This window comes from Rhinoraja longicauda, chromosome 6 (assembly GCF_053455715.1).
Source record: "Rhinoraja longicauda isolate Sanriku21f chromosome 6, sRhiLon1.1, whole genome shotgun sequence".
Lineage (NCBI taxonomy): Eukaryota > Metazoa > Chordata > Chondrichthyes > Rajiformes > Arhynchobatidae > Rhinoraja > Rhinoraja longicauda.
Window position 1 is genome coordinate 38,977,234 of NC_135958.1, and position 16,284 is coordinate 38,993,517.

Genomic DNA, 16,284 nt, shown 5'->3' on the forward strand with positions numbered 1-16,284 from the left:
TGTTTTGGAGGAGTTCAGGACAAGATTGTTCACTGAACACCATGCTGCCAGCCTTTGGATTTCATCCCTGTAGGCTGTCTCATCTCCTCCTGAGATGAGTCCAACCACAGTCGTGTCATCCGCGAACTTGATGATGGTGTTGGTGGGATGGGTGGGGGCGCAGGATGGGGCTCAACACACAGGCCTGTGGTGAGCCGGTGCTCAGTGTAATGGTGGAGGAGAGGTGAGGGCCTATTTTGACGGTCTGGGGGCGGTTGATCAGGAAGTCCTTGATCCATTGGCAGATGGTTTGGGAAAATCCAAGGTCAGAAAGTTTGGTGACCAGTCTGCTCGGGATGACCGTGTTAAAGGCAGAGCTGAAGTCGAGGAATAGCATCCTCACATAGCTCCCCTGGTGTTCAAGGTGGGTCAGTGCAGTGTGAAGAGCAGTGTCGATGGCATCCCCTGTAGACCTATTTGCTCTGTAGGCAAACTGGTATGGGTCGAAGGTGGGTGGGAGGCTGGCTTTGATGTGCTGCAGGACCAGTCTCTCGAAGCACTTTGTGATGACCGGTGTGAGTGCTACCGGATGGTAGTCGTTAAGGCCGCTGATGACAGACTTTTTCGGCAGTGGGATGATTGTGGCGGACTTCAGGCAGGGAGGGATGGTGGATTTTAAAAGGGACAGGTTGAAGATTTTTGTGAAGACCTCAGATAATTGGTCTGCACATTCCCTCAGCACTCTGCCCGTCACACCATCGGGGCCTGCAGCTTTCCTGGGATTCACTGCTCTGAGCACGCGCTTAACATCATACTCCTGCACAGTGAAGGTGTTGCTGTCAGGTGCTGGAGAGGGTGTTATGTCTGCCACTGCAGCTTTCACCTCGAAACGAGCAAAGAAACAGTTAAGTTCCTCTGCCAGCGAGGCGTCGCCGTCGGCAGTCGTGCGGTTGCTGGTCTTGTAGTTGGTGATGTGCTGGATGCCTTGCCATACCCGCCGTGGGTCATTGTTGGTAAAGTGGTCCTCAATCTTCCTCTTGTAGGACGCTTTGGCATCCTTGATGCCTCTCTTCAGGTTGGTTCTAGCAGCACTGTATAGAGCTCTATCACTAGACCTGAAGGCGGTGTTACGGTCCTTGAGGAGAGACCTGACATCCTTTGTCATCCAGGGCTTCTGATTGGGATACAACCGGATACGTTTGTCGACGGTGACATTGTCAACACAGTTTTGGATGTAGCAGAGTACAGCTGATGTATACTCCTCCAAGTCCTGATCCTCAAAAATATCCCAGTTGGTCCTTTCGAAGCAATCCTGCAGCTGCGAGGAAGCTCCTTCAGGCCATGTCTTAACAGTCTTTATGGTGACTGGAGCTTTCCTCCTGAGTGGGGTGTATGCTGGAGTTAAGAATATGGACAGGTGATCTGACTGCCCCAGGTGTGGTAGTGGTGCTGACCTGAAACCCTTCTTAATATTTGAATAAACCTTGTCTAGTGTGTTTTTCCCCCTGGTAGCACATCTTATGTGTTGTTCAAGTTTCGGGAGAACTGACTTTAGGTTTGCATGATTGAAGTCCCCGGCTATGATGTGGGCTGCTTCTGGATATGTGCTCTGTTGTGAGTTTATTGCACCGAGCAGGTAGCCTAAAGCTGTGCTAGCGTTAGCATTCGGTGGGATGTAGACTGCTGTTACTATAACCCCTGTAAATTCACGAGGAAGGTAAAAAGGCCTGCATTTAACTGTTAGGAACTCCAGATTAGGAGAACAATGCCTATCCATGATTTGGATGTTAGTGCACCAGTTGTTGTGCACGTAAATGCATAACCCCCCCACCCCTTGCTCTTACCGGAGTCGATGTTTCTGTCCCAGCGAAACGCTGTACGCCCGGCTAGCTCAATGGCTCCGTCTGGGATAAGTGGATGAAGCCATGTCTCTGTTACTAAGAGAATGCAACAGTCCTCCACGAGTTTGTTTGCTGATATCTGTAGTTTTAGTTCGTCCATTTTGTTGATGATGGATCTGGCGTTGGTGAGAAACATGCTGGGTAGCGGTGGTTTGTGTGGCTGACTCTTTAGCTTGGCAAGTATACCGGACCGGCGTCCTCGCTTTTGCTTCCTGTTTCTCCTCCGCCTGCGACGCCTGTTCGCGCCGACAACTATCCACGGAGAGCCCGGTGTCCTGGCTATCTCTTCCGGTATATTTCGTGGGTGTAGCAATTCGCTCGTAAGGTCCCGATTGCACTGGAATGCTATGATCAGAAGATCCTTGCGGTTGTAAGTAGGATTTGCCTGATTTGCATGACTAAAATTGACTAACAGACATAACATAGATAACACACATAAAAAGCACCTAAAGGGAGAGCTGTGAGCCGCTGCGTCCGTGCGCGCCGCCATCTTCTACATCTCCACCGACGTCTACATTAAAATATGTGCTCCGTCTTGGTAAAAAAACATATACAGAAGAGAAAGTGAAGATGCTGGAACCTTGTACGTAAAACAATCTGCTGCAGCGTAGGTTCACTAGGTTAATTCCCGGAATGGCGGGACTGTCATATGTTGAAAGACTGGAGCGACTAGGCTTGTATACACTGGAATTTAGAAGGATGAGAGGGGATCTTTAAGATTATTAAGGGGTTGGACACGTTAGAGGCAGGAAACATGTTCCCAATGTTGGGGGAGTCCAGAACAAGGGGCCACAGTTTAAGAATAAGGGGTAGGCCATTTAGAACTGAGATGAGGAAAAACTTTTTCAGTCAGAGTGTTGTGAATCTGTGCAATTCTCTGCCTCAGAAGGCAGTGGAGGCCAATTCTCTGAATGCATTCAAGAGAGAGCTAGATAGAGCTCTTAAGGATAGCGGAGTCAGGGGGTATGGGGAGAAGGCAGGAACGGGGTACTGATTGAGAATGGTCAGCCATGATCACATTGAATGGTGGTGCTGGCTCGAAGGGCCGAAGGGCCGAATGGCCTCCTCCTGCACCTATTGTCTATTGTCTATTGTCTATAACATCCGAATCCAGGTCTGGTTACGTAAAACGTTTCTGAATGAGGCACTACAGCGTGGAATAGCTACTTGTGCGGTTTCTCACAACCTGGTGTGTAAGAGTCAGCAAGCCTGCATGTTTGCATCCCGGGGCGGCACGGTGGCGCAGCGGTAGAGTTGCTGCCTTACAGCGAATGCAGCGCCGGAGACCCGGGTTCGATCCCGACTACGGGTGCTGTCTGGACGGAGTTTGTACGTTCTCCCCGTGATCTGCGTGGGTTTTCTCTGAGATCTTCGGTTTCCTCCCACGCTCCAAAGACGTGCAGGTTTGTAGGTTAATTGGCTTGGTAAATGTGAAAATTGTCCCTAGTGGGTATAGGATAGTGTTAATGTGCGAGGATCGCTGGTCGGCGCGGACCCAGTGGACCGTAAGAGCCTGTTTACGCGCTGTATCTCTAAACAAAATTAAACTTCCTATCAACACCCTCTAGAACCTGTTTCCATTGTGTAACAGCAGAGATTGCAGCAGTGGTGCAAGAGTCTGGAGTTTCCAACCAGACATCAGCCTGTTGGAACAAGCTGCAGCATGTGAAACATGCTCCTTATTGGAAAATATAGAGTTACATGGCAGAACATTGAAATAACCATGTGTAGGAAGGAACTGCAGGTTCTGGTTTAAACCATAGACACGAAAAGCTGGAGTAACTCAGTGGGTCAGACAGCATCTCTGGGGAAAAGGAATAGGTGACGTTTTGGTTCGAGACCCTTCTTCAGGTCTCGACCCGAAATGTCACCGATTGAAATAACCATGACACGTGACAAGACAACCTGTAGCTGTGATGGAAGCACTGTGTTGGCAGCTACATTTACAAATACCTTTCTTGCCCAATGGCTTATTTATTCAAAGAAACCACAATTTAAACTACATATCTCATGACTCATAAAACAGATTAATGGAGAGAAGGTAACCATATTGTTTTCCAATATTTGATCTCTCCAAAGTAAGTCCAGATGAGAAAAGGTATCCAGCTCTCCTATGTTTAAGTTAATATTGTTCTTAAAAGCTGCATGTATTGTGTAAACAAATGACTAGCACTTTCTACCTGAGGTAGGTGCATGAATGTAAAATGCTACAGAATGATTAGCTAGTGTTGTTTTGCCCGAAAATCTCTATGTCTCCCTCTCCCCCTGACTCTCAGTTTGGACCCGAAATGGCACCCATTCCTTTTCTCCAGAGATGCTGCCTGACCCGCTGAGTTATTCCAGCATTTTGTGTCTCTCTTCGGTTTAAACCAGCATCTGCAGTTCCTTCCTACACTTTACATTAAGCATTCTGTGACATCACAGCTGAGCTTATGTTAAATGATGGGAAATATATCTTTATTTCCACAGGAAAGTTACATATAGGTATTTGGCATGCAGGAAAAAAGTTTGTAATGAATCCAAAAGTCCAAAGGAATCCCAAGTTAAAATATTTTCCTTATTCCATGTGAAATTGATTCCTTACTGAAAGTCCTTTTACAACTAAATGATCTGTTTGCATTGCATGCTAATTTGCTTTCATTAAATCAGGCAGGCAGTGGAAAGCATTCTAATATGCGTAATAGAGAAGTAGAGTGATGTGATTTATATAATGGTGCACCCCAACTTCAGGCTGTCTGCAATCCACTCTCGTGAAATTCACTCCCAGAACTACTTTGCCCCTTCAATTTGCTCCTTTCCTTATGCCCCCTCAGGACTCACCCGGGCAATGGTGTCTTTGGGCACCGCTCCATGTTTTCCCCTTGTACTAAGCAGGTTCAGTTTAGTTTATTGTCACTTGTACTGAGGTACAGTGAAAAGCTTTTGTTGCGTGCTATGCAGTCAGCAGAAAGACAATACATGATTACAATCGACCCATTTACAGTGTATAGACACATGTTAAGGGAATAACTTTAGTGCAAGGTAAAGCCAGCAAAGTCCGAACAAGGATAGTCCGAGGGTGACTATTGAGGTATATAGTAGTTCAGTAGTTTCCAATATATCTTCCTATGTTAAAGATGTGAATCAATTGTGAGTTGTTATAGTCATTTACAGTCTCCTAACTGTGAGTCACCGTGCTGGGGAAAGTACAGGAAAGGTAAAGGGGAAGCTGCTAATGGAAAAGTCCCACTAATGCAACATTGCTTATTTTATACAACCAGTTTCTACAGTAAATTCCTGGATGTTAAGTGGCTTAAACTGCACTGAGAAAGCAGTCGTTCTGCCACAAGCTCCGTTTATTAACAGAACCAAATGAAATGCTTCCTGAAGGTATGGTAAAGTGAACAGAAAACACTAAATTCTGAAAGTCCCTGTATTCCCATTTCATGCAGTATTAATGCTACGGAAGTCACTTTCCATTTAAATCTAAGTTCAGCATCAGTTTCGCAGCATCATTGATCAGAGTCAAAACTCTTTTCCATCAAAATTGCTGTTATGCGTGGAAACAGTCTCAACTTTTGGTAATGTGGAGATGAATTTCTGAAAGTCAAAGATCCACCTCACCTGATGAAAAGAGGAGTTAGGCACTAAATGCTGGAGCAACTCAGCAGGACAGGCAGCATCTCAGAAGGAATGGGTGACTTGTCAGGTCGAGACCCTTGTTCAGACTGAGCTCAGTCTAAAGAAGGATCTCGACCCAAAACGTCACCCATTCCTTCTCTCCAGAGATGCTGCCTGTCCCGCTGAGTTACTCCAGCATTTTAATGTCTGGATTTGATGAAAACAGAAGCAGGTTGTGAGTTGAGTATTGGGTCCAGGTAACATTAACTAAAAGTTAAACATTAGGGACACACGGGAATTTAAACTAAGAGAGATATCATGGGAGAAAGAATGATGAAAGGCAATATATGTCAAAGGATCGAGATGACCTTCAATCCCATGTTGGATCAGTTCCATGTTGCCTTATTTCCTCTTCCCCAGTTCCAATCAGGGTCCTCAATCTCAAACGTTAACTCTGTTTCTCTTTACACTGGTGCTGCTTGGCCTGCTAAACATTTCCAGCATATTCTCTTATTCGATAAACCCTTTTCACCTCTTCACTTCACCAAAACCTTCCACAATAAAACAATATTTCTTATTGTTGATAAAAGCACGCTGTATAACAACACATCTGTCCATTTTTTGTTCTCATTCCACCACGCAAATAAAATATTAACTAGGTTTAACTTTTTCTGCAAATGCGATCATAGCTCACCGATAGATTCAGAAGGGACAAGGTCATGGGTATTGACAGTAGCTGTCATTGTGAAAAAAGCAAACACTTTGGCCTTCAAAAGGGACATAAGATTAAAATTCAGAGTTGTTCCGATAGTTTAGGATTACAACCACTGATAACCAGTCACTGTACATGTCTCAGAGGGACGTGTATTTAAATGACTGCACCACGACTTCAACACATTCAAGATCACCTGGTCCCAAGAAAGGTAAGGTGGTTAGGCTCACAGAAGTGCAAGTGTGGTCTGTAATGGTCGATTTGCAACTGAATCTTGTGGAAGATTTCATCACTTGCAATGGTTTGAATTTCGAAGATAAACACAAAAAGCTGGAGTAACTCAGCTGTCAGGCCAGTCTGAAGAAGAGTCTCGACCCGAAACATCACCTATTCCTTTTCTCCAGAGATGCTGTCTGACCCGCTGAGTTACTCCAGTTTTTTGTGTTTAACTTCAGTTTAAACCGGCATCTGCAGTTCCTTCCTACATATGGTTTGAATTTTCTTACGCTGTCAAAGACCATCAGGATGGTCCAGTGGTGGAGTCCCAGGATCTGCCACGTGCAGTCTAGTTACCACTCCTGGTCGGTTCTACTTTCAGGGCAGCCATGGGCAGCAATGCCTGGTGTTTCAATAAACCTGCAGGCCCAAAGGAAGTTAGTTGAGCCACATTGACAGATGTGGGGGGTTAGGATTGCCCTTGTCCTGTATTAGGCCCGGACGGCGATGTAGGCCCGGACACTGTGGGCCCGGACACTGTGGGCCCGGACACTGTGGGCCCGGACACTGTAGGCCCGGACACTGTAGGCCCGGACACTGTGGGCGCGGTCACTGTAGCCTGGGGGCCGCTGTAGTCCCGGACAATGCAGGTCTGGGCGCCGCCTGACGGAAGTTGCGTAGCAACCCGCCTCCCGGCCCGGGCGGCTGCCATTCGTGGAGCGGGAGCATGTGGCCGCTGGCTGGGTGAGGTCACGTGGGGCGCGGGGTGGTGACGTCACCTTGTCCCGTATTTGGGAGTGAGGAAGTTGGCAACATGATGGGGGATGAATGTGAGAGAGTTGGCACAAGGTGCAAACATCCTCAGCTCAGGGGAAATCATGCTTGACAAATCTACTGGAATTTTTTGAGGATGTAACTAGGAAAATTGACAAGGGAGAGTCAGTGGATGTGGTGTACCTCGACTTTCAGAAAGCCTTCGACAAGGTCCCACATAGGAGATTAGTGGGCAAAATTAGGGCACATGGTATTGGGGGTAGGGTACTGACATGGATAGAAAATTGGTTGACAGACAGAAAGCAAAGAGTGGGGATAAATGGGTCCCTTTTGGAATGGCAGGCAGTGACCAGTGGGGTACCGCAAGGTTCGGTGCTGGGACCCCAGCTATTTACGATATACATTAATGACTTAGACGAAGGGATTAAAAGTACCATTAGCAAATTTGCAGATGATACTAAGTTGGGGGGTAGTGTGAATTGTGAGGAAGATGCAATAAGGCTGCAGGGTGACTTGGACAGGTTGTGTGAGTGGGCGGATACATGGCAGATGCAGTTTAATGTAGATAAGTGTGAGGTTATTCACTTTGGAAGTAAGAATAGAAAGGCAGATTATTATCTGAATGGTGTCAAGTTAGGAGGAGGGGGAGTTCAACGAGATCTGGGTGTCCTAGTGCATCAGTCAATGAAAGGAAGCATGCAGGTTCAGCAGGCAGTGAAGAAAGCCAATGGAATGTTGGCCTTCGTAACAAGAGGAGTTGAGTATAGGAGCAAAGAGGTCCTTCTACAGTTGTACCGGGCCCTGGTGAGACCGCACCTGGAGTACTGTGTGCAGTTTTGGTCTCCAAATTTGAGGAAGGATGTTCTTGCTATGGAGGGCGTGCAGCGTAGGTTCACTAGGTTAATTCCCGGAATGGCGGGACTGTCGTATGTTGAAAGGCTGGAGCGATTGGGCTTGTATACACTGGAATTTAGAAGGATGAGGGGGGATCTTATTGAAACATATAAGATAATTAGGGGATTGGACACATTAGAGGCAGATAACATGTTCCCAATGTTGGGGGAGTCCAGAACAAGGGGCCACAGTTTGAGAATAAGGGGTAGGCCAGTTAGAACGGAGATGAGGAAGAACTTTTTCAGTCAGAGGGTGGTGAAGGTGTGGAATTCTCTGCCTCAGAAGGCAGTGGAGGCCAGTTCGTTGGATGCTTTCAAGAGAGAGCTGGATAGAGCTCTTAAGGATAGCGGAGTGAGGGGGTATGGGGAGAAGGCAGGAACGGGGTACTGATTGAGAGTGATCAGCCATGATCACAATGAATGGCGGTGCTGGCTCGAAGGGCTGAATAGCCTCCTCCTGCACCTATTTTTTATGTTATGTTATGTTATGAACCAGAACCCATGGATGAGAGAGAGAAATTGTTGATCATAGATATAATCTGCAGGGGCATCTCCTACTGCTTTGACCAATATTTCACAGATTTCACCGGTTCCTTTGTTTTCTCTCTCTATCCCGTGCGCGTTCTCTAATTAACTTCATTTTTACAATCATTCAGATGGCTTCATCAACAGTTTACTATCATGCCAACACTGGTCTCATTCTCCCATATTCCCTTTGTCCTATCTCTCCCTCCCACCCTCTCTGCAATTAAACAACTTGTTTCCTGTTTTTCCCAGTTCCAATCAAGGGCCACGACCTCGGCGAGACCAAGTGCAGAGTCAGCGATCGTTTCGCTCAACGCCTACACTCAGTCTACCTTGGCCTACGTGATCTAGTTGCCAAACATTTTAACTCCCCTTCCCATTCCCACACTGACCTCGCTGTCCTGGGTCTCCTCCAATGTCAGTGATGCCAAATGTAAATTTGATGAACAGCACCTCATATTTCGCTTGGGCAGCTTACAGCCCTGCGGTGTATATATTGATTTTTCTAATTTCAAGTAACCCCTGCTTTCCCTCCCTCTCCGTCCCTCCCCCACCCTCGTGTCCTGCTACTTTTACTGTTTGTATCTCCTCATTATCACCTCCTTTGCTGCCAACAATAAACTATTGTGGGCTCTTTGTTCATCGGTGCTGGCTCTGATCTATTCTGAATCTTTTCACACCTCTAGTTTCCCTCTCCCCTGACTCTCAGTCTGAAGAAAGGTCCCGGCCTGAAACCAGGTATTTCTTTACTCCAGAGATGCTGTCTGACCCGCTGAGTTACTCCATCATTTTGTGTCAATTGTCAATGTAAACCATCTCTTGCATTCCAAGATGTCCTCATTCTCAGGGAACAGGGGTTCCCCTTCTTCCATCATAGATGAGGCCCTCACACATGTCTCCTCAGTAGCCCGCAGCTCCACTCTTGCTTCCCCTCCCCCCAGTGGACAGAGTCCCCTTAGTCATCACCTTTCACCTTTACCAAACACTTTAACACCCATTCCCACACTGACCTTTCTGTCCTGGGCCCCCTCCATTGTCAGAGTGACGCCAAATGCAAATTGGAGGAACAGCACCTCAAATTTCGCTTGGGCAGCTTACAGCCCAGTGGTATGAATCCACTCTCTCTCTCTGTCCCTCCCCAACCCTAATCATCGAACTAGTTTCACTGTTGTTCTGTTGAGATTCACTGTCTGCATAACTTGTTATCACCTACCCCACAGTGAACAATGGACCATTGCGGGCTCCACCTTTCCTTGATCATCGTTGCTTTTTGCATATCTTTTATTCATTTGTTCTATGTGCCGTATATATATATCTATTGTTTCCCTTTCCCCTGACTCTCAGTCGTGACATCCTCCTTAACCCGAAACGTCACCTATTCCTTTTCTCCCGAGATGCTGCATGACCCGCTGATATACTCCAGCTTTTTGTATCTATCTTCAGTTTAAACCAGCATCTGCACTTCCTTTCTACACATTTTATTTACCATTTCTTCCTCCACCTTAATTGCTTTTTTAACACTGTTGTCTGACCTGCTAAATACTTCCAGCATGTTTTCTTATTCCATAAATGAAATTCCTCGTATGTTGCAAAACATACTTGGCTAATAAAGTATGATTATGATGAAGACAAACCTTCTGCTCTTTTACTTCACTGAAGTTTGTAAATTCAAACAATATTTTTTATTAATTGATGTCACTATGCTATTATCACAACCTTTTTCTCATTCCACCAACATATTGACAGATGATGTTCAGAATATTTACTGTGGTTCTGATTTTAGTACCTTCTTCAAATTTGGCCCAATGTTATCGGGCATGTATCCAAAATCATCAACTTATAGAGAATCCAAGAATGTAAGTAAAAGGTTCAGGAACGGGTTATTTGACCACTTGTGTCTGTTTCATTGTTCAATAAGATTATGGCAGATCATTTACTTCAGCAACACTTTCCAGCACTAATCCAATATTCCACAATTCCCAATATGGATCCCTGCTTTGAACATAGTAACTGACTGAGCCTTCACGGTCCTCTTGGGTGAGGAAGTGAAATTTACTTCAAAGTCCAAAGACTTGCCTAGATGAAGACACCTGTCCTGAACAGCAACCCTTCATTTTGAGGTGTGATGTTTGGTTATAGATGCCAGGATAGAATTCCAAGCTATAGAATGATTGCACGGCAGGCGAGGTCATGGCCCCTAAGCCGTACTGTTGTCTACTGAAGGGCACGCCATGCACTGCAGCTCAATGTTGTGGCCGCACTTTGCTGCAACTCGGCTTCACCCGGCTTCTCCGGCTCCCTCCCGGTGCTCCGAGCGTCCCGACACCTCTCCCCATTCCTCACTCCTCCAGGCTCGGCGCCCCTGCTCCGCGCCTCGCTTCCTGCAGTTCTTCGGCCCCTCGCCGCTCCTGCTGGCCCTCCAGCCCTTCTCCCCGCTCGCCATCTCCGTCAGCCAGGGTCCGTTTCCACTTGGCCGGCACTCAACACCTCGAGACTGGGGCCGCCGAGCAGAGCCGTGGCCTGGTCCTCCGCCTATTGCCTCGCTCGGCTCCCAGCGCCCGGCCCAGCTCTCGATGCTGCACGGCCTCCGCCGCCAATCGGTCCTCTTCCTCCTCCCCTTCGGGCTCGACACTCCGATTCTCGTCTCCCACCGCCTCCTCCTCCATGGCCGTCGAGCACGGCTCCCTGGGCCCAACGCCCTCCAGTGCTCGCTGCTTCTGCCCCTGCAGATCCTCCAGGCCCCTCGGCTCGGGTTCATCCCACTGCTCCTCTCCCAGCTCACTCAACCCCATCCTTTCCACCACCTCCTCCTCTTCTTCTCCTGCCGGCTGGCCAGACGTCTTCCCGGCTGCTTCAATAGACAATAGACAATAGGTGCAGGAGGAGGACATTCAGCCCTTGAGCCAGCACCACTATTCAATGTGATCATGGCTGATCATTCTCAATCAGTACCCTGTTCCTGCCTTCTCCCCATACCCCCTGACTCCGCTATCCTTAAGAGCTCTATCTAGATCTCTCTTGAATGCATTCAGAGAATTGGCCTCCACTGCTTGCGCCCGTGGGCTTGGCAGCCCTTCTCCTGGTTCCTCTTCCTCCACCAGATCCTCAAGCTTCTTCCTCATTTCTTACAGCACAAAAATTGGCCTTTTGGCGGCATTTTAAAGGTAAGAGTGCCCATGTTGCATGTATTGGTAGTGTATGCCAGAAGCTGTCATGTCCTCCAGATGGCTTAAGCGACTCTGTGCCTCACGCACTTTCACCTTACGACCTTACGTGCAATCACCTAATACAACCACCCTCTCATTTTTCAGTAATAAATAGACTACTATAACATCTAGAGAGAGTCTTATGACAAGTAGATGCTGCCTGACCTGCTGAGTTACTGCAGCATTTTGGTGAATAAATACCTTCGATTTGTACCAGCATCTGCAGTTATTTTCTTGCACCACCTTCTGGTTGACTTGAGACAAGCAATTAATGCCGGCCACCCGGGAGCCATAGTCCAAAGCGAGACACGAGAGACTACAGGTGCTGGAATCGTCAGCTAAACACAAGGTCTGGGAGGAACTCAGTGTTTGTGGAGGGGATGGATTGACGTTTCAGGTCAGTCCAAAGGGGTCCGGGCCCAAAATGTCGCTTGTCCACACCTTCCCAAGAGAATTGTTTCGTTCCTCTGTGTGACAGAAGGTGATAGTGAGTGAGCTGCGAGAGGGGGAAATATCAGGCAGCGGTGTTACACTATTTTTATTTCACTCTGCATGGACTTGGGAAGATCGAGGTGTCCCACCCACCCACCAGCCAGCCAGCCAGCCAGCCAGTGTCCTTATTTAATGCGGGAACTGTTGAGATTTCGGTTGATGGGAATCTACATTAAAGCAGGAAGATGTTTCTGACCTGGTTAAACACACTCGGGACTCGCCACACCAGCCGTAGAAGGTCTGAGCGGGAAACGACCGAGGAATGTGCGGAATCTTCACCTTGGTCTCCAGGTGGTTTTAGAATAAAAGTAAATTACTTTTACGTTTGGTTAACTTTTGGTCAACTCTTTCACACAGTGTAGCAGCTCCTGGGCGGCCAGCATGTCCCTGAGCCCGCTCACCACACACGCCCTCAACACTGCCCGCGGTATCCCTGCCGCCCGACTCCCTGTCAGCGTCCACAGGCTGGACAACGAGGAGTGGAAAGAGATGGCAAACGGGTGAGTGACATCAAAGAGAAAGATTCATCCAGTGAAGCCCTCCTTCACATCAAACATGGCGCTTGTTATTTTACTCGCCAGTGTGTGATGCACGGTATCATTTACAATTGTGACTGCTGGTGCTTGTGGGGAAAGACAGAGTCTTGGGCAGAGTTGGCATTTTAGACAATAGACAATAGGTGCAGGAGGAGGCCATTCAGCCCTTCGAGCCAGCACCGCCATTTAATGTGATCATGGCTGATCATTCTCAATCAGTACCCCGTTCCTGCCTTCTCCCCATACCCCCCCCCCCCCCCGACTCCGCTATCCTTAAGAGCTCTATCTAACTCTCTCTTGAATGCATTCAGAGAATTGGCCTCCACTGCCTTCTGAGGCAGAGAATTCCACAGATTTATAACTCTCTGAAAAAGTTTTTCCTCATCTCCGTTCTAAATGGCCTTATTCTTATTATCCCTTATTCTTAAACTGTGGCCCCTGGTTCTGGACTCCCCCAACATTGGGAACATGTTTCCTGCCTCTAGCGTGTCCAATCCCTTAAGGGCCTGTCCCACTTAGGCGATTTTAAGGCGACTAGGCTGTCGCTGACAGTTCGCCGGGTGTCGCGGGCATGATCGTGAGGAGTCTTCCAAGAATCGTAGTGGATCTCGGCGCGTCGCTGAGAAATCATCCGGAGTGAAATTTCTCGGCGACAGCTGGCTTGTCGCCAGGTATTGTTGCTTATTGCGGACGCTGTCGCATGCTGTCCCCAGGTTTGCTAGGTTCTCTTAGATGCATTTAGAAGCACATAATATAAAAATAAGTAAAGTCATTTCAAGATACCATAAAATACTTGTGTTTAACCAATTTATTTACCGTCAGCACATTTGACAGGTAGATTGGAGGCGACAGTTTGACGGTCAGGTAAGTGTGGGAATTTTCGCGATGTTTATGACCATCAGCGATCATATTTAAAGTAGGCTCCCAACCCAGATATGCAACCCAGAAACCAGATATGCATCTCCCGTACATTTTCAAAAAATGCCCACACTCCACACAAAAATCCATTTAACCACTTTTAAAATTACATTTCTTAATACTGCCATTAGTAAACTGGAAGTCAATCCAGTTTATGCCTTGTTACCGTGAAGCTTGGTTTTTAAGTAAACCCATACAAGATGTTATATTTCAAAACTCTCAAGTACTTACAGACTTGTCAGTGATTTCAGCGAAAATTAGGACACCGGAGAAACATTGACAGTGTGGGAATTTCGCGATGTTTCCGAAGACGGTGTAATCTCGACCTGACTCGGCATTGTCGTGGTCATTGTCGTCGGTAAAAGAAAATGTTGGCGATCTGCTACAACTTTGACAGTCGCCGGCAGTCGCCTAAAAAATCGCCTAAGTGGGACAGGCCCTTTAATTATCTTATATGTTTCAATAAGATTCCCTCTCATCCTTCTAAATTCCAGTGTATACAAGCCTAGTCGCTCCAATCTTTCAACATACGACAGTCCCGCCATTCCGGGAATTAACCTCGTGAACCTACGCTGCACTAGGCATTTTGCATAAAGCAGAATGGGTTTGTGAAAAAAATAGTACATCCGATGTGAGCGACACATTGAAAGAAAAACATTTAAGTCACTTCTGTTCCAGTTTAATTCTTCTCTCTTTAACAATATTCTCATGTTAAAGCTGAGAAACGGAAAAAGGAACATTACACTGCATATATTTTTCCCAATATAGTTTAAAGGATTAAGGTAGGATGAATTATGCAACTACTGCGTGTTTGTTTTAGAATGTAATTGAAACAAATTAAAGGAAATTAATAATAAATGGGAAAATGGTTACAACATTTATTTTAAAATGTAATTTCTTTCATTTGTGTGTCTAGGGTTACTAATTCAGATGGCAGATGCCCGGGTTTGCTTACGTCACAGACTTTTATTCCTGGGATATACAAGATGAAATTTGCAACAGACAAATATTGGCAATCATTGGAGACAGCAAGTTTCTACCCATACATTGAGGTAATAACAGTGAATTTTGCTGTGTTAATAAATTTAATTTTGCTCTACTCATCTCTTGAAATCACATAATTCAGAATGAAAAGTGCAAATTTATTATGCAAGATTTACATGGGAAGACAATGACTTGCGTCTCTTCAAAAATGAATGAGCCAGCCACTGCCAGGATTTTCATTTAACATGTAACTGACCACAATCAGAAATTGTAATGAAACCATGTTTTCATTTTTCAATGCATTTATCCACCAGAGGCAAAATGTCTCAATTTTATGTTTTGAAGAACTTTATTTCATAAACATTTTTTGATTAAAACAAACATAGTGCTGTAAATATTCAGGTCAGACCACATCCAGAGAAGACAGAAAGCAAGTTAACATTTCAGTTGATGTTGTCCACCTGATGTCTGACTCACTGAGTATTTTCAGCACTTTTTGTTTTTATTTCCTACTAGACCAAGTGGACCTGTTGGGGCCCAAACCTCTTCTGCATTGGTGCAGCACCCTATCCTCCCCCACTCCCCCCTCCCCTCCCCCCTCCACTCTCTCCCCCTTCCCTCTTCCCCTCCCACTCCCCCTCCCCTCTGCCCCCCCACACCCCCTTCCCTCTCCCCCACTCCCTCCCCCTCCACTCCACTCCACTCCCCCTCCCTCCACCTCCTCCTTCCACCCCTTCCTCTCCCCCCTCCCTCCCCCTTCCCCTCCCCTCCCTTCCCCTCTACCCTACCCCATCCCTTCCCCTCTCCTCTTCCCCTCTCCCCTTCCCCTCCCCCCCACTCCATCCCCCTCAACCCTCCTTATGCCTCCCTCCCTCCTCTCCCTCCCCTCCCTTTCTCCCCCCTCCATCCTCCCTTTCCCTCCCTCCCCCCTCCCTCCCTTTCTAGGAGATAGATTTAAACTTTAAAATGTGAATAACAAAAAATATAACACCAATTTCAATGAAACTTCTTCCATTAGCACCAAAGAGACGACGGCGAGTAAGTTGGGCCTAAAATTGTCACACTACCATGTACCGTTTTGGCTGTAGTTCAGGAACAAACAAACAAACAAACAAACGAGAGTTTTAGTGTATAGATTTGCAAAACGTCTTTATTTTTGCATCGGGATTCAGCTTACGGTAGATTTTAAACATTTCACTTTAAATAAGTTGATAAGAGGTGATATCAAAATTGTGCGGTGATGTAAAATGTTTGTTGGCAAATTACTTACCTTTACTCAAATCTCCATTTATTTTTTTCTTTAAATTTCTGCACAGTGAAAATGTCTCCAAAATAAGCTTGTTTGACTGGATTCTACAACTAATCCTCTCATCATGTTTCTTAGGTTGTCTTCAACATTTCAGACGCAAGTCAGAAATACCACATTGCTCTTCTCTTGAATCCCTTCTCGTATACTACCTACCGAGGATCCTAAGTGTCCTCACCAATGCAAAGGTGGATTGTACATCGTATCACATTATAATAAAATAAGATTCGGTATGTCGTTAA

The 16,284-nt window shown here is 46.5% G+C and overlaps 1 protein-coding gene across 3 annotated transcripts; it reads left to right on the forward strand.

The window, feature by feature from the left end:
* Positions 1-6,285: 6,285 nt before the first annotated feature.
* On the forward strand, positions 6,286-16,284 carry uraha (urate (5-hydroxyiso-) hydrolase a). 3 transcript variants are annotated; one of them, XM_078401787.1, is made up of 4 exons: positions 6,286-6,403; positions 12,656-12,798; positions 14,669-14,804; positions 16,121-16,284. In XM_078401787.1, the coding sequence occupies exons 1-4, from the start codon at positions 6,353-6,355 to the stop codon at positions 16,208-16,210; spliced, it is 420 nt and encodes a 139-aa protein (XP_078257913.1). In that variant the 5' UTR covers positions 6,286-6,352; the 3' UTR covers positions 16,211-16,284. The 3 variants fall into 3 exon arrangements, with proteins under 3 accessions (XP_078257913.1, XP_078257914.1, XP_078257915.1); XM_078401788.1 differs by having other exon boundaries at positions 6,291-6,403; positions 12,661-12,798; XM_078401789.1 differs by lacking the exon at positions 6,286-6,403 and adding an exon at positions 12,183-12,203 and having other exon boundaries at positions 12,661-12,798.

Coding starts and splice junctions, on each gene's coding strand:
- uraha (XM_078401787.1), top strand. CDS start 6,353: ATGACTGCACCACGACTTCAACACATTCAAGATCACCTGGTCCCAAGA. Junction 6,404..12,655: donor ATCACCTGGTCCCAAGAAAG/GTAAGGTGGTTA, acceptor TCTTTCACACAG/TGTAGCAGCTCCTGGGCGGC. Junction 12,799..14,668: donor TGGAAAGAGATGGCAAACGG/GTGAGTGACATC, acceptor TTGTGTGTCTAG/GGTTACTAATTCAGATGGCA.